At 47.3% G+C, this 23,899-nt stretch overlaps 1 protein-coding gene across 1 annotated transcript in view; it reads right to left on the reverse strand.

The window, feature by feature from the left end:
- LOC126187847 (venom serine carboxypeptidase) overlaps positions 1–23,899 on the reverse strand; it is a 143,074-nt gene that overhangs the window by 94,810 nt on the left and 24,365 nt on the right. Inside the window, exons 2-3 of the mRNA XM_049929158.1 lie at positions 19,795–19,978; positions 3,668–3,814 (exon numbers count right to left, since the gene is read on the reverse strand). Coding sequence (XP_049785115.1) covers positions 3,668–3,814; positions 19,795–19,978 — 331 coding nt within the window. The remainder of the gene's footprint in view (positions 1–3,667; positions 3,815–19,794; positions 19,979–23,899) is intronic.

Consider the following 23,899-nt stretch of genomic DNA (forward strand, 5'->3'; position numbering starts at 1 on the left):
GATCGGCCAGTTGATCGGCCACCAGCAGTGCGCCTTGGCGAAGACGGCTGAGGGTGGTTACCGCCAGATGGTGCTGTAGATGAGACAGGCCGTGGCAGAGAAGGAGAGGAACTGGTTTTCTTATTAGCCGTCTTGGAAACAGGATGTTGAGATGAGGGAGGAATCAATGGTTCTGAAGTCGGGGTACGTAAAAAAATCTTCACGAGTAGGCTCTTTTTTGGAAGTCCGGGTGTCTGATTTTAGGGCTCGTGATTTAGCAGAACCAGATGAAGCGTGAGCCATAGTGTGAGCAATAGTGGGGAGGTTTAACAGGCGTTCTTTGCGCTGGCCGATCTGACGACCATGGCACTAAAAGTGAGATCACAAGTCTGCGTGGCTGCCTCCTTTGTAGGCTGAGGAGAGGCAAGGACAGTGCTGTATTTACCTGCATGAGGCACAGTGGGCTTTTGACTGGCGAATAACTTCCGAGCAGCAAATGTTCACATCTTTTCCTTCACTCCGATTTACTGAATGAGCCGTTCGTCTTTGAAAATGGGGCAATCTCTAGAGGAAGCAGCGTGGTCACCCATACAGTCGATGCAACGAGAGGATGGAGGTGGACAAGCAGCCTCATAGGCATCCCTGCCACACGTAATGCATTTGGCCGGATTGGAACATGACTGGCTGGTATGATTGAACCACTGACAACGATAGCAACACGCACGGTTTGGGATGCAAGGGCGAATGGAAATTATCTCATAGCCCGCTTTTATGTTCGATGGAAATTGAACTCTGTCAAATGCCAAGAAGACAGTACGGGTTGTAACCAAGTCCTTGTCACCCCTTTTCATGACTATGAACAGCCATTGCGCTCTGGTCAGACAGGTAGTTTTGAATTTCCTCTTCGGACAATCCGTCGAGGGAGCGTGTATAAACCACTCCACGTGACGAATTTAAAGTGTGGTGCGCTTCCACCCGGACAGGGAAAGTGTGTAGCACTGAAGTACGCAGCAATTTTTGTGCCTGGAGGGCACTGACTGTTTCTAACAACAAGGTGCCATTTATTAATGGGGAACAAGACTTTACAGGATCTGCAATTGCGTCGACACCTTTCTGGATAATGAAAGGGTTGACTGTGGAGAAGTCTTGACCTTCAGCCGACTGAGAAACAACAAGGAACTGTGGCACTGATGGAAGAATTGTCCGTGGCTGAGACTCATTTAACATTCGCTTGTGAGCAGACATAGAAGATGATGAGGAAACCATTCTGGAAGTATCCCCCATGATTACTGGCGTCTCCAATGGTGCACTCCTTCCTTGTGGGGGCCCTCTCTGAGGGCACTCCTGCCTTAGGTGATTGTTCACACTTCCCGAGATATGGACGGAGGGACCAATCGGCACTTTCAGAAGGTACCAGCTTGGGTAATCACCCCTCCCTGGGCCTGGCCATTACCAGGGGGTACGTACGTGTCCTAACTGTCTACCCGGGGTGGGGAATTACGCATTACTCCGTCACCGGCTACGTGTGGGAATGCGTGTGTCAGCCTTCAGACACGCACAGGGAGGGAAAAAGAGAAAGTGAGGAACAAAGAAAAGGAAAGGAAAGAAGAGAGGTCTCAAGCGCCACAGCAGAGAAGAGGTAAGGAAAAGAGAAGGACAAAGGAAGGACAGAGCTTGCCAGCAGAGAAAGCCAAGAACAGAGACTGTTTGACAATTTCAAGCATCCCTCTCCAGACATAGGCACTAAACATACTCCCAGAGGAGGAGAAAGGGAAGGGAAGAGACGGTGGTGAAGGGGGGGGGGGGGGGATGGGAAAGGATGTGGAAAAGGAAGGTATGCAGCCAGGAAAGGAAAGAGGACCACACTAGCTTGGGGTCCCATGCTCACTACGCTCATATCCACAAAAGATTTGTGAACCCCCTGGGGGCACAAGGATTGTTGTATGACGTATAACTGGCATTATTGCTGCTGCTGCTGCTGCTGTTGCTCCAGGAGACAGACCAACTTAGCCTCCATGCTACCAAACCTTTTACGTCTTCGCTAATGTTATAGCTGTGAGCGACCAGCAAGTGGTGCACTGGACAGACGAATGAGTAGGGGACGACAGACACTAAGCTCGACCAGGACACAACATGAGGCAAGCAAGCAAGAACTGAGGTGATAAACACGGCGAGTCAACAACAATGCAGAAGCACTCCAAACATTACAGCGAGTGCCAGGATTCCTGGGATAGCATTGCGCGTCTGCCTAAATACATGACCATGGGAAATGCGATTGGCCACCGACTTCGTGTGGTACGGAGAGTGGCACACTCAAATGGTGAGGATCATGGCGCGGGCATGTGCCAGAGCACAGAGACCCCCAGTGGACACCCAGGTCCATCCCTTCTGGCACACATTCAACTTCCGCACCTTCCGACACCAGAATACTATATTTTAGATGTACACCAGGTCATGTTAACAATGATGATCTCACCTACATAGCCAAATCATCATCACTTTGGACACATAATGCTCTTTTCCCCTTAGTATCAGCATTTATAAAAGCATTTTTGATCTAAAAATATTCTGATCACTTAACAGTGTTACACAGATTTCATTTAAACCTTGAAGTTCTTCACAAATAATCAAGTTGTCTCTCAACATTCATGCTATCCACACCCCCCCCACCACACACACTAATACAAATTCAGCAATCAAACTCACATACTGCCTCAACAGACAGATGCATCAAGTCACTTTGAGACTGAAGAAAGCCAGAATAAGTAATAGGTATTGACTCGCAGTAGTGAGTGCAAGCAGACATTGTCAGGAATCTCTAAATTACACCTGCCCTCTCTCCTCTTCCTACCTCAGATCACAGTAGCATGATCTTGTTCTAATTAATAAAGTAATACAAGTGTCTTACTTTGAGGCTCTGTATAGTGTGGAATTTAATATCATTTATTTTACCTTTCCTGAAAGGAGGAAAAATTATATGAAGCCAGTTAGTCTCACAAACACACGCTGAGATGACAGGCCAGGTGCCGTCATTAACATTTCATCTGGAGTCACACTGGACATCTTGTTTTCTGCTGTGGTCAGTTATTATGACTCTGTACAATACCCAGCCATCAGAAGAGAACCATGCATTTCAAGAAGCCTTGTCAGGGTGAAGATGCAGGTCTGTTTGAGTACAGCCTGTCACTGGGAAATGCAACGTAACATACCAGCCATGAAAGCCACAGCACATATAAATACTGAAATTTAATTTTTTTTTCTTTTTGTCTTATTTACAATGAAACTCTTGACGAGCTCCATTTATAATGCCTGGGGAAATAATGTTCTGTCTGCCAATAGGTAATGAGAGGATAGTATAAAGCTGCACAAATCAGTGAGATATGAAATTACACTATTTCCATCCCTCAGAATCCCAAAAACTCTAATATCTAGTTTTGAAATATTAACGTATGATGGGAAATAATGTGCCAGAAAACAGCAACCAGTTGTGCATTTTTCCACATGCTAGTTCTCTACAAATGGACAAGAAATTCTACATGGGTGTACATTATCACTAATTATCCGTTCATTCTACAAAACCATCAGCAACTAAGCTCATTACCAACAATAATAAGAAAATAATAAAAAACACATAATAAACACACATACAAATATTTTTGTGATAATTTTGAATGACATTTCTACTTACCACCATATGATTCACCAGTGACATAGAAATCATTCTTCTGAAGTTCTGGAAAAAGTGTGAAGAACTGAACTAGAGCATTATAAAGATCTTTTCCAACAGCTGTTTCATTCCTGGCATATCCAGCATCGTTCTCAGTAAAGCTGAATCCTGAACAAACAGAACATAAAAGTAATAGTTTAGACTGTGCTCGAATAACATGACAAAATGGTAGACATCATCAGAAAGCTTCTATCTGTATTTGACTAAATGGAATTTGGTACAAAATGTTCATTGATTACACTCCTCCTCGTTGTAAGATTAATCTCTCTTAATGACTTCTGTTGTCTGGAATCAGTGCTAACTAGGCTAATAACTATTTTTCTCTTGCATACAATAACATTCTTTTCCTATACATTAAACGATGGGGATGACAGATTCTTGCACTAAGTGTCTCAACTACAAACTATTTTGAATCAGTTGACCAAACATCACCCAACAATTGTGTCACAGTGCTTGTTCTTGTGAACCTTGATTCACATATTTGGCAATTGTGCAGTCACAAGAATGACAGGACAACATGCTAACAAAGTTTTTGTCAAAAGACCATTACAGACAATGGAGTGTACCAACTGAGTCAGCGTGTTCATGTTCCAATACCATGACTGAAGCAGCAAAATCAGGGAAAAGAATCAGCCTAAAAACCAATTTTTTACATGAATTTACATCCAAAGGTAACAAATTCAGCATTAATACCTTTACATGCTAAAATGATGACTGAGGCACTGTGAAATCAAAGGCTTTGGTCCTATCCCATTACAGTGCTCTAACTCACACAGCACTGATTAATAGCTTGAGGAGGGGGGGATTATGGGGCTAAGCAGTGAGGTCATCAGTCCCACAGTTCAAAAGATACGTTTGTAAGACAGAGGCATCCACAAAAAGTGGGCAGATCCAGTCAGAGCGATAAACTATAAAGCAAGAAAGCTAAAAACACATACAGCAGAAGGCATAAAAATGTAGGTCAAATCTAAAAATTGCAAAAACAGAGGGATAAATGAGCAGTCTTTGCATGAGGGAGTGGTCATGGTTTCCAGACCCAGGGAACACAAAGAGAGGCCCAACCACAACCACAGTGCCCCTTTTCCAGGAGGAAAGCAAAACCCGATAACTCAAAATAAAAACCACTTTCACAAAGGAAACTCTGAGGAACAGTACAGCCATCTGTGAGTTGTCCACTAATATTAAAGACAAGGAGTTTGGAAGGCAATACTTAACATGAAGGGTCAAAAGAAGGGGACATTCCACCAATATATGGGATACCGCCAGTCTGGCTCCACAACCAAATTGTGGGGGTGACTCATTACGCAACAGAAAACAATGAGTGAGCCAAGTATGACTGATGCATAGACAGCATAAGACCATGGACTCCTCCTGAGAAGAGTAGAAGGAAGAGAGCCAAACTGCAGTAGTCTCCTTGATTGAGAAGTGTTTATTACTGAGAGCAGTAGTGCACCAGATGTCATTCCACTTTTTGGCAAAATGAGATTCAATGAGGCAATGCATATCTGCACCTGGAATCAGAAAAGGGAATGAGGGTAAGTATCTGCCTCTCGAACCAAATGATCAGCCGGCTCAGTCCCTGGGACACCCACATGACTTGGAACCCAGAGAAAGACAACTGCATAGGTGTCATGGCCAAAAGCAGAGAGGTCATGGATAGCAACACCAAAGGATGACGACAGTAGCATCAGGCTATAGTCGGTACATATTAAAATACTGTGGAGGGAGACCTGAGTAACAAAATAGAGGGCTAGCAGCTAACAGCTCTGCTCTGAACACACTGCATGATCCTGGCAGTAAATGGCGTTCCATGCCAGTAGGAGACGAAAAAGTGTATCCTGTCTTTCTTACAATTTTAGAATCATCAGTGTAGAAGATGGTAGTACCCTGGAACTCCTCAAGGATGGAACGTACAGGACACTATTATATCATAGGGGCGACAGAGACCTTAGGACCCTGGAATAGGTTGGTCCTAACCCTTGAGGGTCGCAGGAGGAAATATGTGGAATACTTTCTGTTGGCTGGAGATGGAGATCCCGACAGAGGGAAGTAAAGTACATTCCAACTGGCAATCCCATCTGAAGATGGGTATCAGGAGGAAGACATCCCTTGTTTGCAAAGACGGGTACAGGAGACAGAGTATATGAGATGGCAATTGTGTAAGAAACCAGGAGTTGGCTCCATTGTATTCATAGAGGAGGCTGTCAACAGGACTAGTGCAAAAGGCACCGATAGCCAGATGAACCCCATAATGATGAACAGGTCAAGTAGTTTCAGAGTGGAACGAGCCGCTGAGCCATAAGCCTGACAACCGTAATCTAATCTGGACAAAACCAGAGCATGGTAAAGGAGCAGCACGGTCTGCACCCCAAGGCGTGTGTGCCAGGAGGCAGAGAGCATTAAGCTTCCACAAGTTTGTAATCTTCAGGTGATGAATATGGGGCAGCCATGTCAGCTTTATGTCACAAAGAACACCCAAGAAATGGGATTGAACTACAACATCTAGGCACTGGCTGCCTAAATAAAGTTCAAGATCAGGTTTTACTGTAGGTCTACAGAAAAAATGTGTAACCCAAGTTTTGAAGGAAGAAAAAAAGGAAGCCATGGGAAAGGGCCCACAAAGAGGCCCATCGGAAGGCACCTCGGAGCTGGCATTCAGCAGATACTACTGAGTGGGAACTGCATCAAATGAAAAAATCGTCAACATACAAGACTGGGGTATCAGTTTTCCTGGGTCCAAGGGGTGACAAAAGAGGTGCCAACTCGAACCCAGAAGAGCTGGTGGGATAAAAACTTGCGGATAAAATTTGGAAGGGGACCGCAAAAGCCCCTGTCATGGAAGGTAACAAAAATGTGATGGTGCCAAGCTGTGTCGTATGCCGTCTGTAGGTCAAAGGAGACCATCACAAGGTGTTGGTAGTTAAAAAAAAGCCTGTCAGAATGCTGTTTCCAATCTGAGTAAATGGTCAGTTGTAGACTGTCCTCCCTCAAAGCCACAGTAATATGGGAACAGTAGGCTCTGAGATTCAAGTACCCAACATAATCTGAAGTTAACTATCCTCTCGAGCACTTTACAAAGTATGGCAGTCAGGTTAATTGGTCAGTATCTGTCGAGAGATGTTGGATTCTTCACAGGCTTAAGGAAGGGATAACTATCTTGTCTTACCATTGCAAGGGGAACGCACCTCAAAGCCAAATGCGGTTGAAGACTCTGAGTGTGTCTTACCTCTGGGTAATGTCCAGGTGTTGGCTCATCTGGTTGTGAATGGAATTCAGGCCTGGGGCTGTGTCATGTGAAGAAGTAAAAGCATGCATGAATTACCAGTCAGTGAGGGGTTCCCACAGGCTTCAGCTTGTTGAGGGTTGAAACAGAGGGGGGGGGGGGTGTTTCATCAACTCATCGTTTCTGCTGGACATAGGTACCAGGATAGGAAGAAGACGCTGATGCTGTTGCAACGTGTGTAGCAAGGTGTTCTGCAAGGACCAATGGATCAGTACACAAGCACCCTGTAGGATACGACCCTGGACAGCTGATTGTTGTTGACAGCCCAGAAGGCTATGGATCTTGGAGCAAACCTGCGATGAAGAGGCGTACATCCCCAAAGGGAGCAAACAAGCACTCCCAGCATTCATATTTTCTCTGTTTAATAAGGTAGTGGGCCTTAGCTCAGAGATGGATAAAAATGATAAGGTTGATCTGTGAAGGGTGTTGTCTATACCACTGCAGCGCCCATCACAGTCCTGGATAGTGACTTTTTTGTTTTGTTTTTTAGGGCGCAAAACTTCTCTGGTCATTAGCGCCCAGCCCGTGACTTAAGACAGTAAAAAACCGAAATTGAAAACCAGCAGCAATGGGAACAAAGTCATAAAATTGGAGAAACTAAAAATAGAAGGAATGCTTAAAAATCCACTACAGAAAGGGGGTGGTTGTCCCCAAAAAAAGCTTCAAATGACTGACGTCATTTCACTGTCACTAATAAACTGGAGAACGCGGTCGGCTGAGCGCGTGTCATCTGCTAAAATCGACGATAGATCAGGCGATAGCTGTAGACGGGAGTGTAACGGATTAAAATAGGGGCATTCAATTAAAAGGTGTCTTACCGTCCACAGCTGAGAGCAGTGGGGACAGAGTGGGGGAAGATCGCCGCTTAAAAGATGTCGATGGCTAAAAAGACAGTGTCCTATCCGGAGTCTAGCTAAAATTACCTCCTCCCGACGACGCGTTCGGGAGGAAGAGGTCCAAGCGCAAGGAAGGGCTTTCACTTCCCGCAATTTATTACGGGGAAGTGTTGACCAATGCGCATGCCATAAATGAGCAACTTTGCGACATAAACCGCTCCGTAGATCGGTGAAGGGAAGCGACTGAATAGCTGGCCGAGGAAGAGAGACTGCAGCCTTGGCCGCTATATCGGCCGCCTCATTCCCACAGATACCAGCGTGTCCCGGGAGCCAGAGGAACGCCACCGAGACGCCCCCCAGGTGGAGCAAGCGCAGACAGTCCTGAATTCGGTGGACCAGAGGGTGCACAGGGTAAAGAGCTTGGAGACTGAGGAGAGAGCTGAGAGAATCGGAGCAGATAACGTACTGTATCCGCTGATGGCAGCGCACTAAGGCGCGATAGAGGCGGAGAAGGACCACTCGGTCCGCTCCCCAGGAGGTACCATTCAGGACACGGAGGGTGTTAAGCGATCGCAGACAGCAAGCCGAAAGATAGGAAACGTGGGAGGACCAGCACAGTTTTCTGTCAAACATAAGACCCAAGAATTTAGCGACGTCTGAAAACGGAAGGTTGACAGGACCTAGATGTAAGGAGAGCGGAAGAAACTCCTTAAGTCGCCAAAAATTGACACAAACGGTCTTACTGGGTGAGAAACGGAAGGCGGTTTCGATGCTCCACGAATGGAGGCGATCGAGACATCCTTGAAGACGCCGTTCAAGAAGGCTGGTCCATTGAGAGCTGTAGTAGATTGCAAAATCGTCCACAAAGAGGGAGCCCGAGACATCAGGAAGGAGACAATCCATAATTGGATTTATGGCGATGGCAAACAGTACAACACTCAGCACGGATCCCTGGGGTACCCCGTTTTCTTGGGAGAAAGTACGGGAGAGAGTAGTGTTCACCCGCACCCTAAATGTGCGCTCTGCCATAAATTCGCGAAGAAAAAGGGGCAGCCGGCCTCGAAAGCCCCAAGAGAACAGTGTGCGGAGGATGCCTGTCCTCCAACAGGTATCGTATGCTCTCTCCAGATCAAAAAATATTGCTACTGTTTGGCGTTTCCGGAGAAAATTGTTCATGATATAAGTGGAGAGAGCAACAAGATGGTCAACTGCAGAACGATGCTTCCAAAATCCGCATTGGGCTGGTGTTAAAAGACTGCGGGATTCCAGCCACCAAGCAAAACGGTAATTCACCATACGCTCCAAAACCTTACAGACACTACTCGTGAGAGAAATGGGGCGATAGCCAGAGGGGAGATGTTTGTCCTTTCCAGGTTTCGGAACGGGAACGACAACAGCTTCCCGCCACCGTCTGGGAAAGGTACTGTCGGTCCAAATTCGATTATAAAGGCGAAGGAGGTAACGCAGACTATGGGTTGATAAATGCAGCAACATTTGGACATGGATACCATCCGGTCCTGGGGCGGAGGAGCGAGAAGAAGAGAGGGCATGTTGGAGTTCCCGCATGGAGAAAACAGTATTGTAGCTTTCGTGATTTTGAGAGGAGAAAGCAAGATGTCGCACTTCCGCTGCACGTTTCTTCGGGAGAAACGCTGGCGGGTAATTTGAAGAGCTCGAAATCTCAGCAAAGTGCTGACCCAACGAGTTAGAAATTGAGACGGGGTCCACTAAGGTATCATGCGCGACAGTGAGCCCAGAGACCGGGGAGAAACTAGGTGCACCAGATAACCATTGAATCTGACTCGAAACTTCCGAGGAGGGAGTGAAAGTGTTAAATGAGCTAATAAAGAATTTCCAGCTTGCCTTCTTGCTATCGCGGATGACGCGACGGCATCGCGCACGGAGCTGCTTATAGCGGACACAGTTGGCCAAAGTAGGATGGAGACGGAAAATGCGAAGAGCACGTCGCCGCTCACGTATTGCGTCACGGCATGCCTCATTCCACCAAGGAACTGGGGGGCGCCGGGGCAATTCGGAGGTGCGTGGTATTGAACGTTCCGCAGCTGTAAGAATAACGTCGGTAATATGTGTGACCTCATCGTCGACGCTGGGAAAGCGACGGTCATCGAATGTCGCTAGAGACGAAAAAAGTGTCCAATCGGCTTGGGTAAATTTCCAGCGTCGCGAGCGCATATATGGCAGTGGAGGCTGCAGTCTAAGGACTCATGGAAAGTGGTCACTCGAGTGTGTATCATCAAGGGCGAACCATTCGAAGCGCCGAGCTAGCGGAACAGTACCGACCGCAAGGTCCAATTGAGATAAATTTGTCGTGGAGGCAGACAAAAATGTGGGGACCCCAGTGTTGAGGCAAACTAGATCCGCTTGGTGGAAGACGTCTAGCAATAGAGAGCCACGTGGACAAGGATGTGGAGATCCCCAAAGCGGGTGGTGGGCATTGAAGTCCCCAACCAGCAAATAGGGGGGTGGAAGCTGACCAAGAAGATGAAGGAGATCAGCTCGTGCCATTGGTGTGGATGATGGAATGTATACAGTACAAAGAGAGAACGTGTATCCAGAAAGGGAAAGACGGACGGCGACAGCTTGGAAGGAAGTGTTTAAGGGGATTGGGTGATAATGGAGAGTATCATGGAGAAGAATCACGAGTCCTCCATGGGCTGGAGTGCCTCCAACAGAGGGGAGGTCATATCGGACGGACTGAAAATGAGGGAGAACAAAGCGGTCATGGGGACGCAGCTTTGTTTCCTGAAGACAGAAGATGACTGGCGAGTAGGATCGTAAGAGGACCGACAATTCATCCCGACTGGCTCGAATGCCGCGGATATTCCAGTGGATAATGGACATAGGGTGAACAGAAAATGGAGGAATGTGACCAAGGGTGCTGTCAACTCAACGACTGCTCGGAGCTAGCAACCGACAGCATGGAATGGCATTCAGCCGAAGGCAGAAGATCCTGATCCATAGGTTGGTCAGGAGCAGCCCCTGCCACCAGCGATCAGCCAGTTGACCGGCCACCAGCAGTGCGCCTCGGCGACACAGAAAACAGCCGAGGGCGATTTCCGCCAGGTGGTGCTGTAGATGGGACACGCCTTGGCGGAGAAGGAGAGGAACTGGGTTTCTTTGTAGCCTTCTTGGAAGTATGATGTTTAGATGAAGGAGGAACCGATGGTTGTGAAGTTGCGGTACGTAAAAACTCTTCACGAGTATGCTCTTTTTTCGAAGACTTGGCGTCTGACTTTTGGGCTCGAGATTTAGCAGAACCCGACGAAGGGTGAGCCATAGAGTGGGCAGGCGAAAGTGGTGAGGTTGAACGGGCGATCTTTGCACTGGCCGATCTGACGACCGTGGTACTAAAGGTGAGGTCGCAAGTCTGCGTGGTTGCCTCCTTTGTTGGCCGAGGAGAAGCTAGGACAGTGCTGTATTTTCCTGTCTGAGGCACGGTGGGCTGTCGACTGGCGAATAATTTTCGAGCAGCAAAGGTCGACACCTTTTCCTTCACTCTTATTTCCTGGATGAGCCTTTCGTCCTTAAAAATGGGGCAATCTCGAGAGGAAGCAGGGTGGTCACCCATACAGTTGATGCAGCGAGGGGATGGAGGTGGACAAGCACCCTCATGGGCATCCTTGCCACACGTAACACATATGGCCGGATTGGAACAGGACTGGCTGGTGTGATTGAACCGCTGGCATCGATAGCAACGCGTAGGGTTTGGGACGTAAGGGCGAACAGAAATTATCTCATAGCCTGCTTTGATTTTCGATGGGAGTTGAACTGTGTCAAATGTGAAGAAGACAGTGCGGGTTGGAATGATGTTCATGTCAACCCGTTTCATAACTCTATGAACAGCCGTTACGCCCTGGTCAGACAGGTAGTGCTGAATTTCTTCGTCAGACAATCCATCGAGGGAGCGTGTATAAACGACTCCACGCGAGGAATTTAAGGTACGGTGCGGTTCCACCCGGACAGGGAAGGTGTGGAGCAGAGAAGTACGCAGCAATTTTTGTGCCTGGAGGGCACTGTTTGTTTCTAACAACAGGGTGCCATTCCGTAATCTGGAACAAGACTTTACAGGACCTGCAATTGCGTCGACACCTTTCTGAATAATGAAAGGGTTGACTGTGGAGAAGTCGTGACCTTCGTCAGACCGAGAAACAACAAGGAACTGTGGCAACGATGGAAGAATCGTCTGTGGCTGAGACTCAGTATACTTACGTTTGTGAGCAGACATAGTGGAAGGTGAGGAAACCATTGCGGAAGAATCCCCCATGATTACCGGCGTCTCCGATGGCGCGCTCCTCCCTTGTGGGGGCCCTCTCTGAGGGCACTCCCGCCTTAGGTGATTGTTCACACCTCAGGTCACACCTCCCGACAAACGGACGGAGGGACCAATCGGCACTTTCGGAAGGTATCAGCTCGGGTAATCACCCCTCCCTGGGCCTGCCCGTTACCAGGGGGTACGTACGTGTCCTAACTGTCTACCCGGGGCGGGGAATTACGCGTTACCCCGTCACCGGCTACGCACAAAAGGCGTGGGTCGGCCTTCAGACACGCACAGGGAGGAAGAAAGAGAAAGGGAAAGGAAAGAAGAGAGGTCTCAAACACCGCAGCGGAGAAAAGGGTAAAGAGAAGAGGTAAGGAAAAGAGAAGGACAAAGGAAGGAAGAAGACATAAAAACAAGGAAGGCGAAGAATGCAGTACATTTACGAGCGTCCGTCTCCGGACTTAGGCACAAACCATACTCCCAGATGGGGAGAAAGGGAAGGAAAGAGCCAGAGGTGAGGGGAGGAGGGGCGAAGATAGGGATGGGGAAGGATGCGGAAAGGGAAGGTATGCAGCCCGGAAAGGAAGGAAGGCCACATTAGCTCGGGGTCCCGTGCTCGCTACGCACGTATCCACAAAAGAGTTGTGGACCCCCTGGGGAAACTGGATAGTGACTGATGTCCTTGGCCCACCATGGTACTGGTCAACAAGGGGAAATTGTGAATAGGGGGATAGCAGTTCCAGTGGCTTGAAGCATAGTATCAGAGACGTCTTGCACAACCACAGCAATGCAATGTAAGAGACAGATGTGCACAGCACAGCAGACATATACAAAGGCCAATTTGCTCTGCAGAATGCCCAATGTGGGGACTTGTCTGCCTCTTGGTGGCAGGGGAATGACAGAATCATTGGAAAATGGTCATTGTCATGAAGAACATCCTGTGGTGACCAATGCATGGAAGCCGCAAGACCATGGGAGGAGATCGTGAGATTGACAGCAGAAAAGATGCCACGAACAGCACTGAAGTTTGTAGGGGAACTGTCATTGAGAAGACACAAATCAAAGTCTGTAATAAGTTGGTCAATGAGAAGACCCGTACCAGTTGAAGTGGCACTCCACCACAGGGGGGGGGGGGGGGGGGGAATCCATTCTGCAGATGCTGGGGATGAAGTCCTTCTCCAAATGGCTCACACTAGGAGTGATCTCAAATGTCAAGGGGAAGGTGGGAGGGGGGGAGGGGGGGAGGGGGGAGGGGGGGAGGGGGGCGAAACGCCAAAAAGGATGAAAAAGAATAGGTAAGAGAAACAAAATTGCAAGGAATACAGGGAACCAGGTGGATAGCCAGATCAAAATAAATCAGAACACAGAGAGGGGAGGAGGGGGCAGTGAGGATGGGGAAGGAGGGACACAGTAGGAAATGCAGCCAATGAAGGAAGAATGGGCTGCAATAGGTCAGAGCCTGGTTTGTTTCATTTAGTTTTAGGGTGCAAAGCAACTAGGGTCATACGTGCCCACGCCCGAATAGTAGAACATGGGAGGAGAGAGAGAGAGAGAGAGAGAGAGAGAGAGAGAGAGAGAGAGAGAGAGAGAGAGAGAGAGGAGTTAAAAATGACTACTCATTACATCCAACTGATGGGGGGAGAGAGAGAGAGAGAGAGAGAGAGAGAGAGAGAGAGAGAGAGAGAGAGAGGAGTTAAAAATGACTACTCATTAAATCCAACTGATGGAAGGAAAGACAGCTAAAATCAGGGATGTGGAATAAGGACCATAAAATATGCCACAGAGAAATGGAGAGCCTGAACTAAAGATCAAATGTCCTTTGCCATATTGCTATGATGGATTAAAAAGTATAACGCGGTCCGGTCAACAGCCTGCACGTTATTCGCTAAACAGGCCAATGAGGGCAAAGTGGTGGGAGAGCACCACTTAACAAATGATGATGGCTAAAAAGACAGTGCCCAATAAGCAACCAAGTTAAAATGATCTCCTCACGCCAAAGAGAGCCGAAAGGAGGTCGTTGAAGCTGCTGGGAAAGGTTTAATTGCCCAGAGCTTGTTTCCATGAATGGAGGACCAATGGTGATGCCAAAGCAACACCACCTGCTTACAGATGCCAACACAGAGACCACTGTAGGGGATGGAAGAATTAACGGGCCAAGGTACCAGAACCGCAGCCTTGACAGCAGCTTCAGCAACCTCGTTTCCCATCAGACCGACGTGACCAGAAACCCACATAAACATCACAGTGGCTCCATCAAGAGCAAGCAAGTGACAGCTTTCCTGGACCCATTGCACTAAGGAATGGATGCAGTACAGTGCACTGAGGCTCTGAGGAGCACAGAGAGTAGGAGCAGATGACAATTTAAAAGCCTGTGTCTCCAGATGTACTGCATGGCCTGAGGCAGGACAAAGAGCTCTGCTGTAAATACTGGGCAGTGTTCCAGAAGCCGATACTGAAAAATGTCAGTGCCAATGACGAAGACACACCAGATCACGGTCAGTCTGATAGCCATCACTGTACACAAAGGTACTGTCGTGAAGATCTGTGTTGTGAAACTTCCAACAATGAAGTGAGGCTGGAGTAGTGTCCTTAAGAAATAAATGAAGGCTAAGATGAACACGGGCTGCCACATTAAACCAAGGTGGTAAAGGGTTCACACACATCGGGAAAGTGGCAGGCAGTTTGAAGTTAAGCTGCTGGGGCAAGAGCCGAAAGCGAACTCCAGGAGGTAACAGATGAGGGATGCACCCCATACTGGCGATCAAAGGAGCCATCGAAGGAGGAGGCAAGGGATGGGTGGCCAGGCATGGCATGTGTATCTACTGAGGAGAAAGTCACAGGGGTATGAAAGTGGTAGTTCGGCAGCTTCTGCATACATCTCTCCACCAGGTTAGTGTTTAAGGCACCAAACAGATGCCATTATGGTGATTGTATTGAGACACCAAAAGATGGACAGACATACAGATGCATAAACGAAACACCCATAGTCTAATTTTGAATGGACAAGGGACTGATACAAATGGAGGAGTGTGGTCCAATGTGCTCCCCAGGAAGTACCGCTAAGGACATGTAGGACTGAGGGGCAGTGTGCAGCGGGCTACCAGGTAAGACATGTGGGAGGACTAAGAAAGTTTCCTATCAAGCATGAGCCCCAGGAATTTTATAATGTCAACAAACAAAAGAACAACAGGCCCAAGGTTTAAGGATGATTGAAGAAACCAATTGCACCACCAGAAATTCATACAAATTGTTTTGTCAGTGGAAAAGTGAAAGCTATTGTCCATGCTCCATGAGTAAAGATGATCGAGACATCACTGGAGATGCCGCTCAAGGAGACAAGTCCATGGAGAACTACAACAGATCACAAATTTGTCAACGAAAAGGGAGCCAGTGATGCCTGGTGGGAGACAGGCCATAATAGGCTTAATGGCAATAGCAAAGAGAACAACACTCAGGACAGAACCCTGAGGCACACCATTTTCCCAGAAAAAGGTGTCCGACAAGGCAGAACCCACACGTACTTTGAAAACACTCTCTTTTAAAAATTCCTGGAGGAAACTAGACAGGTGGCCACTGAAGCCCCATGTTTAGAGTATGGAGGATACCAGTCCTCCAGCAGGTATCTTAGGCTTTCTCCAAATTGAACAACCCTGCCACAGTCTGATTTCTGCAGAAAATAATTCATGACATAGGTGGACAAAGTGAAGAGTTGGTCAACTGCAGAACGGCACGCTTTAAATCCATGCTGTGCAGTGGTTAGTAAATGGTGAGACTCATGCCACCATACTAGCCGGGTATGAATCATACATTCCATCACCTTGTAAACATAGCTGGTGAGAGAAATGGGGTGGTAGCTAGAAGGAAGGTGTGTCCTTACTGGGCTTAGGTATGGGTATGAAAGTGGATTCCGCCAGTGTCTGGGAAATGTGCCCTCTGCCCAGACACGTTTGTGTGAATGAATTAGCAAGAGCTTGCCCGGAAGAGAGAGGTTTTGCAACATGTGAATGTGAACATAGTCTGGCCTGGGGCGCAGGACCGGGATGAAGTAAGAGCATGCCCTAGCTCCCTCATAGTAAAGGTGGCATAGTAGCACTCACAATTCTGAGAAGAGAAGGGTATCACTCGAGCCTCCTCCACTCGTTTCCGATGGTGGAAGGCAGGGTGATGGTGGGAAGAGCATGAAATTTCTGCAAAATGGCAGCCCAATGTGTTGGAGATAGCAATAGGGTCCATGATGACACTGTCTGCCACTGTGAGGGTGGAAACTGGTGAATGGATCTTGGTCCCAGAGAGCCGTTGGAGATTGACCCACAAGACAGAAGAAGTGAATGAAATCCAGCTATCTTTTTTGCTAGCCTGAACAATGTGATAACACTTTGCACACATCAGTTTATAATGAATGCAGTTAGCCATTGTAGGATGATGGTTAAAAATGCGCAGGGTACATCTCCACGCGCAAATTGCATCACGGCATGCCTCAGTCCACCAAGGGACTGGAAGATGGCATGGTAAAGAGGAAGTGTGAGGAATGGAATGTTCTGCAGCATTAAGGATAACATTTGTGTGATATTCCACATGGTCATCACAACTGGGGAAATCTTTTTCTTCAAAGGTTGCCAGAGAGGATGAAAGCCACCAGTTGGCCTTAGAAAGCTGTCATTTGGGTGTGCACATAGGTGGGATACGATTCAGTAAATGGATAACACATGGGAAATGGTCACTTGAGTATGTGTCAGAGAGAATGGACTACACAAAATGATAGGCAAGCTGGGCAGTGCAGAGGAAGAGATCCAAATGGGAACAAGTGTGCATGGAGTCTGAAAGGAGCACGAGTGCTCCCATGTTAAAGCAGATCAGGTTAAATTGACTGAGAAGGTCAACCAAGGGGGCACATCTGTGACAGGTTCCGGGAGAACCCCAAAGGGGATGGTGCACATTAAAAACACTGAGCAGTAGAAAGGGGTGAGGGTGTTGCCCAGTAAGCTGGAGGCGGTTTGTCCTGGTGACACCCAATGATGGAGGGATGCAAACGGTACAAAGGGAAAGAGTCCAGTGAAGAAGGAAAAGATGAACTGCAACAGCTTGAAGCTGGTAGTCAGAGAGATGGGTTGACTATGAATGTCATCCCAGATGAGCAGCATGACTCCCCCATGACATGGATTACCATCCTCTGGCAGAAGTTCAAAGCAGACTGGGAAGAATTGCATGAGCTCAAAACAGTCGTGAGGACGCAATTTTGTTTGCTGGAGGCAGAGAACAAGCAGATGCTGCAATTCTAAGAGCCGCCATAAGCCCTCTTTGTTGGATCAAAGACTGAATGTTTCATCGGAGGTGAGTCACAACGAGGAAAGGGGAGGAAGGAAAAAATGAATGATTGTCACCTTTGCGGCTGGCGAGTGCCACCCTTCAAATACTCACTGCTACAGGGCACAGAGGCTGAAGGATCCTGCTCCATGATATCTACAGAGGCATCTGCATTCTTCTTCTGTTGGTCTGCGGAGTCCAGGACAAAGAAATGGTTTGCAGTGTGCACCAAAAACACGGACATTGGCCGGGTGAGGGTTATCACATGGTGACACCTTTGAAGAGGATCTCCAAGTCGGCGAAGGAGAAGATGGTTTGCCTTTGTTTGACTTCTTGGAGCCTCAGTAGTTGGCAGAGAGAGATTCAAATGTTAGTTGGCTGGACAGACATAGGAAGTCTGTGAGAGTATTCCTGCTGTCCTCTCCGGCCTGCTGGTTGTGTGGCAGCTGACTTCACCCCGTGAGGTGAAAGTTTGGTGTCTTGTTGCACAGCTGGAGGAGTAGACAGGGCTGCTACCGTGACACTGGGCGATTTTACAACTGGAATGCGGAATACGAGGTTGCATGTCTGCATGGCCATGTCCCTCGCAGAGTGGGAAGCAGCAAGAACAATACTGTAAATAACGGATGGTAGAACGCAAGGTTTCTGACTAGCCAACAACTTCCAAGCAACTGGGTAAGGTGCTTTTTCCTTCACCCCCTGGATAGCCCACTCATCAATATATACAGGACAATTTCGGGAGGAAGCAGCATGGTCACTACTGCAGTTGACATAGCAGGGAAAATGAGGAGGACAAATGTCTTTGTGAGCATCCCTACCACAGGTGACACATTTTGCTGGGTGGCGACAGGACACTCGAGTGTGGTTGTAAAGATGTCACTCATAGCAGTGCATTGGGTTAGGAATGTATGATCTGACTGTGATAACTTCATAACCTGCTTTGATCTTTGATAGAAGCACCACTTTGTCAAAAGTGAGAAACAGAGTGCACGTGGGCACTAAGGAGGCATCTACCTTCTTCATCACCTGATAGGCTGCAGTGACACCCTGATCAGAGAGGTATGTTTGGATTTCTGCCTCAGTCAGACCACGGGAAGAATTCAGCATTTCATGGGCCTCAACACAAACAGGATAGCTGTGGAGTAGCAAAGATGGAGGCAGTTGTTGTGCTTGAGAATCTGAAGTAGTCTCCAAATGAAAAGTGCCATTTCAAAAATGAGATCAGGAGTTCACAGGTTCCAGCAACTGCATCAACACCTTTCTGAACAGTAAACAGATTTACTGTGGCAAAGGATTGACCGTCTTCAGTATGTGAAACCATGAGGAACAGTGGTGAAGCTGGGAGGGTCTTTTAATTGTTAGCCTCATTCTGTTTATGTTTGGTACACGTTGACTGTGAAAATGATGGCTGGCTCATTGTGAAAAATTCCCCCATCACTGCCAGCGATTCTGATGGCACGCTCCTTCCACCTGGTGACCCCCCTCAGAAAGGGGCGCACCCACCTTAGGTGACAGTTCACACCTCATGTCACACCTCCCGGACATCTGACAGAGGAACCAATTGGCATTTTGGGCAGGTAGCATCTCAGGCAGTCACCCCTCCCTGGGCCTGGCAAATCCTACCTGTCAACCCAGGGCTGAGAAGTACACGTTACCTAGTCACCTGTTATGTGTCAGATACTTGGGCTGGCCTTCAGGAGCACACAGGGAGGAAGAAGAAAAAGAGGAACCTCTAACACTGAAGTGGAGGAAGGAAAGGAGAAGGGGAATGAAGAAAGAAAAAAAAGGAATGAAAAACAGTGGAGAGACTGTTCTGATATTGGCTACTGAATGTGCAGAACACATTTCCAAAACATCTCACACATGTTCCCAAAGGGATGGGAAAAAGAACAGCAAGAGGATAAACATGCAGCATGGAAGGGAAATGATGCTGCAAAGGCCGGGGCTCTATGACAGCCAAGCACAAACCCACCAAAGAACAGCGAGGCCCCTGGGGTGTCGGGACTCCGTGTGTGCCACGTATGAACTCACAAAAGAATTGTGAACCCCCTGGGGGAAACGCAGCACTGAGTTTGATGTAGTTTTTGGACAACAAAACTGTTTTGAAGTTACACTAGTCATTGAATATGGTCCCCTGTGACCTTAGTCTGGTTCCCGCAGATGTGTCTTTGGGAGATAAAAAAGAGCAGGAAAGGATTTATAATTACTTCTTTGTCAACCTACCGCCCTGCCATTCCACAGGAGTCACACACACACACACACACACACACACACACACACACACACACACACACACACACACACTTTTTTCATATCTATATTACTATTTCCTGTATGTCCTTATGCTGACTTAAATAGTGTTTTGGTTCAAGAAGTCACAGATTACCTGTCCCAACTGGATTGTCAATGTATATGACAGAATGTGTTTTAGTCCAAGAATATTTCCTTCTCTTCAGGAAGTTCCATCGAGTGATTGAAAATGGTCCATTTTCAGTAAAGAGACCAAAAAGTGATGAGGCTCCTGGCCCTCCTTGTAACCACAGGATCACTGGCGCAGTTGCAGAATTGGTCTGAAACAAATCATGGAAAGTTACCACTGATTGAGAGAATTAGAACTTATGAGATAATTTAGTCACAAGGTGAGAAGCTGACATATCAAAGCATTCTGGTAAAGAAGAGATTACCTGAATAGTGTACATTATCATGGAAGTGTATGAAGTGAAATATTTGTTTTGCTATGTACACTATAAAAATTAAATTCACAAAAGTATGAGACAACTCAAAAGGATGGGGCAACTGATTGGGAAACGTATTTTATCATCAGCCTGGACTTGTGTAGTAGCAGGCACAGATCCTATGTGAGTGAGTAGCCAAAGTTTCTCGTACCACTGTTGCATTCCATATGTGTCAGAGATTTCAAATAATCTATAAAACAAACTGTTCTCCAGCATCTGCATTATGTTAAGTGATTCAGTTTATTGGTGTAGAAGGGCATAATGCAGCCAACATTTACCATTTACTGGGGTACTTTAGGGCCTTTAGTACCCGATGAAATAAAAAATAAGGCAATTCAAAAAGTCATTAGAAATGTACGTGGTGAATGAGAACAATATTTCTGTTCATTTTAAAAGCTTATTGGATCAAATGTACTTTTGATACTGAGATTACTCTTGACATACGTAATGATATGGCTTCTGATGCCATAGATGCGCAGTGTATTCGAAAGTTTGTGTGTGTGTGTGTGTGTGTGTGTGTGTGTGTGTGTGTGAGAGAGAGAGACTTCTTGTACTAATTGTCAATATTGACCCCTTGGTGAAATTTAATAGCAAAATGTTTCCATTAAGAAATGAGGAACATGTCATTTACCATTTACTTCCTATGCAGTTATTTCTGATTATGTGAAATACCACAAATGGGGCAAGAATATGTGATTTGTTGCTTCTTTCCACATCAGTGACAGCTTTATGTGGGACTGTAGGGAAGACAAACTGTGAGGATCAATTAGGAGGAATATGTCGTTTGAAAAATGGAGACTTATGATATGCAAAATTGTTTTTATGACTTATTTTTGTTATAGTCTTCTGTATGGTTTTGTGCTCATGAGACGAGTGTTTGTGTGTAGCTGTCAGTCAGTCGAACAGTCACTCGGTCAGTCAAACGTTCATGAATTTCAGTATGAGAAGGTGAAGTGTGAAACAGGAAGGAAAGCAGTGAATACTTGGGTATGGGAAGCCACTGTTTCAAGGCTGGTGAGGCACAGCGACACCGAGATGGGTCCTCGTGATGGAGGAGATAACCGTGCGTTAGCCACGTATGGCCAATGTAGAGCCAGCAGAGGGCAACTTATTAGCTGCGAGAGGATCACATGGAATACTTCCACACATTCATAGTCTCCTTAATGACACACAGCTTGTTGTGTGTACTGTTATACCATTCGGTCTCCCAAAGCCGAAAAACCCTGCAGCATAAGACAGAACGCACGTCAGTTTTCGAGATGCCCATCTACAGAAGCAGTTTCTGAATAGCCTGCTTGGACAGCCTGTCGGCAAGTTCATTGCCTGGGATTCTGACATGTCTTGAGGTCCACACAAACACCATTGAACGACTGGAATGTTCCAGGGCATAGATGGACTCCTGGATGTTCACTACCAAAGGATGGTGAGGGTAGCACTGGTCGATGGCTGCTCAACGAGTCAGTACACAGGAGAAATGACTCGCCAGGGCAAGAGTGGATGTGCTCAAGAGCACGAGATATGGCCGCCAGCTCTGCAGTGTAAGCAACTGCAGCCATCTGGCAAGGAGTGCTGTTCACTATGTCCTTGACGAACATACGCAAAACCTATGTGACCATCAGCCAACGAGCCAGCGGTGTAAACCACTTCATGGCCCCAGTACATGTCAAGAATCAAGAGGAAGTGACACTGGAGAGCTGCAGAGTTGACCGAGTCCTTAGGGCCATGTGAAAGGTCCAGAAGAATCTGCAGCCTAGGTATACACCATGGAGGTGTACGTGAATGGACCTCGAGGAGAGGTGGTAATGGGAAGAACTCCAGTTCAGACAGAAGGGACCGGATGCGAACCACAATCGTAAGCCCTGACCTGGGCCGCCAATGTGGGAGATGAACCGCCATGGTTGGGAAAAGGAGACAGTAATTTGGGTGTGCAGGAGAACTATAAATGTGTGCAACATAACTTGTGAGCAGTTGTGCATGCCTAACCTTCAATGGAGGGACTCCAGCCTCCACCAGGACATTGGTCACCAGACTCATTCTAAAAGCTCCCGTCGCTAGGCGAATGCAACAGTGCTGCACTGGGTTCAGTAAACGCAACACTGAGGGCACCATCAAACCGTAAACCAGACTCCCTTAGTCAAGGCAGGATTGAACAAGGGCTCCATAGAGCTGCAGCAGTGTAGAGCGATCTGCACCCCAGTTGGTGTTGCTCAGGCAGCGGAGGGCATTGAGGTGCTTCCAGCACTTCCGCTTAAGTTGACGAAGGTGAGGTAGCCAAGTCAATCAGATGTCGAAAACCAGTCCTAAGAATCAATGTGTCTCCACTACAGTGACTGGATAGTCATTAAGGGAAAGTTCTGGTTCTGGATGAATGGTACAATGCTGACAGAAATGCATGACACATGACTTCATGGCTGAAAACTGGAAGCAGTGGGCTAGAGCCAATGACTGTACCTTGTGAATGGCTCCATGTACGTGCCGCTCAGCAACACCACTGCTGGAGGAGCAGTACGAAATGCAGAAGGCATCCACATACAGAGAAGGTGAGACCGACATCCCTACAGCTGCTGCTAGACTGTTAATAGCCACTAAAAATAGAGAGACACTCAATACGGAGCACTACACAATGCCATTCTCTTGAATATGGGGGGTACTATGGGAGGCACCGATTTGGGTATGGAAAGTATGAAGCGACATTGTATGTGGCAAGGATACGATGTCGCCAGGTCATGTCGTATGCTTTACTTAAGTCAAAAAAAAGACGGCAACCATACATTGGCGTCTGGAAAAGGCTGTTCGAATGGCAGAATTGAGGGACATAAGATTAGCAGTGGTAGAACGACCCTCGTGGAAGCCACCCTGACTTGGAGCCAGTAGGTCATGTGACTCCAGGATCCAACCCAACTGCCAACACACCATACGTTCCAGTAACTTACAAAGAAAGTTGGTGAGGCTGATAGGCTAGTAGCTATCCACATCAAGTAGGTTTGGACTGGTTTGAGCACTGGAATGATGATGCTTCCCGCCATTGCACCAGATCCAGTTGAAGATGCTGAGGAGATGTCACTTGTAGCCAGAGGAGACATGTTAAATAATCTGACTGTGGATCCAATCTAGCCCAGGAGATGTGTCGAGGCAATGTGCAAGTGCGCTGAGGTGCTCCCACCCCGTAAATGGGGCGTTATAGAGTTCACTGTGGCGTGTAGTGAATGATAGGACTTTCCTTTCCATCCACCATTTGAGGGTGCAAAAGGCTGGGGGTTAGTTCTTCAACACAGAGACTCGAGCAAAGTGCTCAGCAATCGCGTTTGCATCAGTAGATAACACGCCATTGATGTTAATGTCAGAGACACCTGTTGGGGTCTGGTACACAAAAAGAAGTCTGATCTTCGTCCAGACTTTGGAAGGTGACGTATGGCACCCAATGGTCAAGACATACCTCTCCCAACACTCCTGTTTCCATCATTTTATAAGCTGGTAAACGCGGGCACGGAGCCGCTTAAAGGCTATTAGATGCTCTCAGGAAGGGTGCTGCTTATGTTGCTGTAGAGCTCGCCGACGGTCTTTAATTGCCTCAGCAACTTCCTGCAACCACCAAGGGATTGTCTTTCACTGGGGGCATCCTAAAGAACAAGGGATAGCGTTTTCCGCCGCAGAAAATCATTGTAGTGACCTGCTCAATGACAACATCGATGGCACCATTCAGCAGTGACAGCAGAGGTAAAGGCTTCCCAGTCTGCCTTGTTTAAAGCCCACCTG

The sequence above is a fragment of the Schistocerca cancellata genome, chromosome 5, assembly GCF_023864275.1.
Source record: "Schistocerca cancellata isolate TAMUIC-IGC-003103 chromosome 5, iqSchCanc2.1, whole genome shotgun sequence".
NCBI classification, from domain to species: Eukaryota; Metazoa; Arthropoda; class Insecta; order Orthoptera; family Acrididae; genus Schistocerca; species Schistocerca cancellata.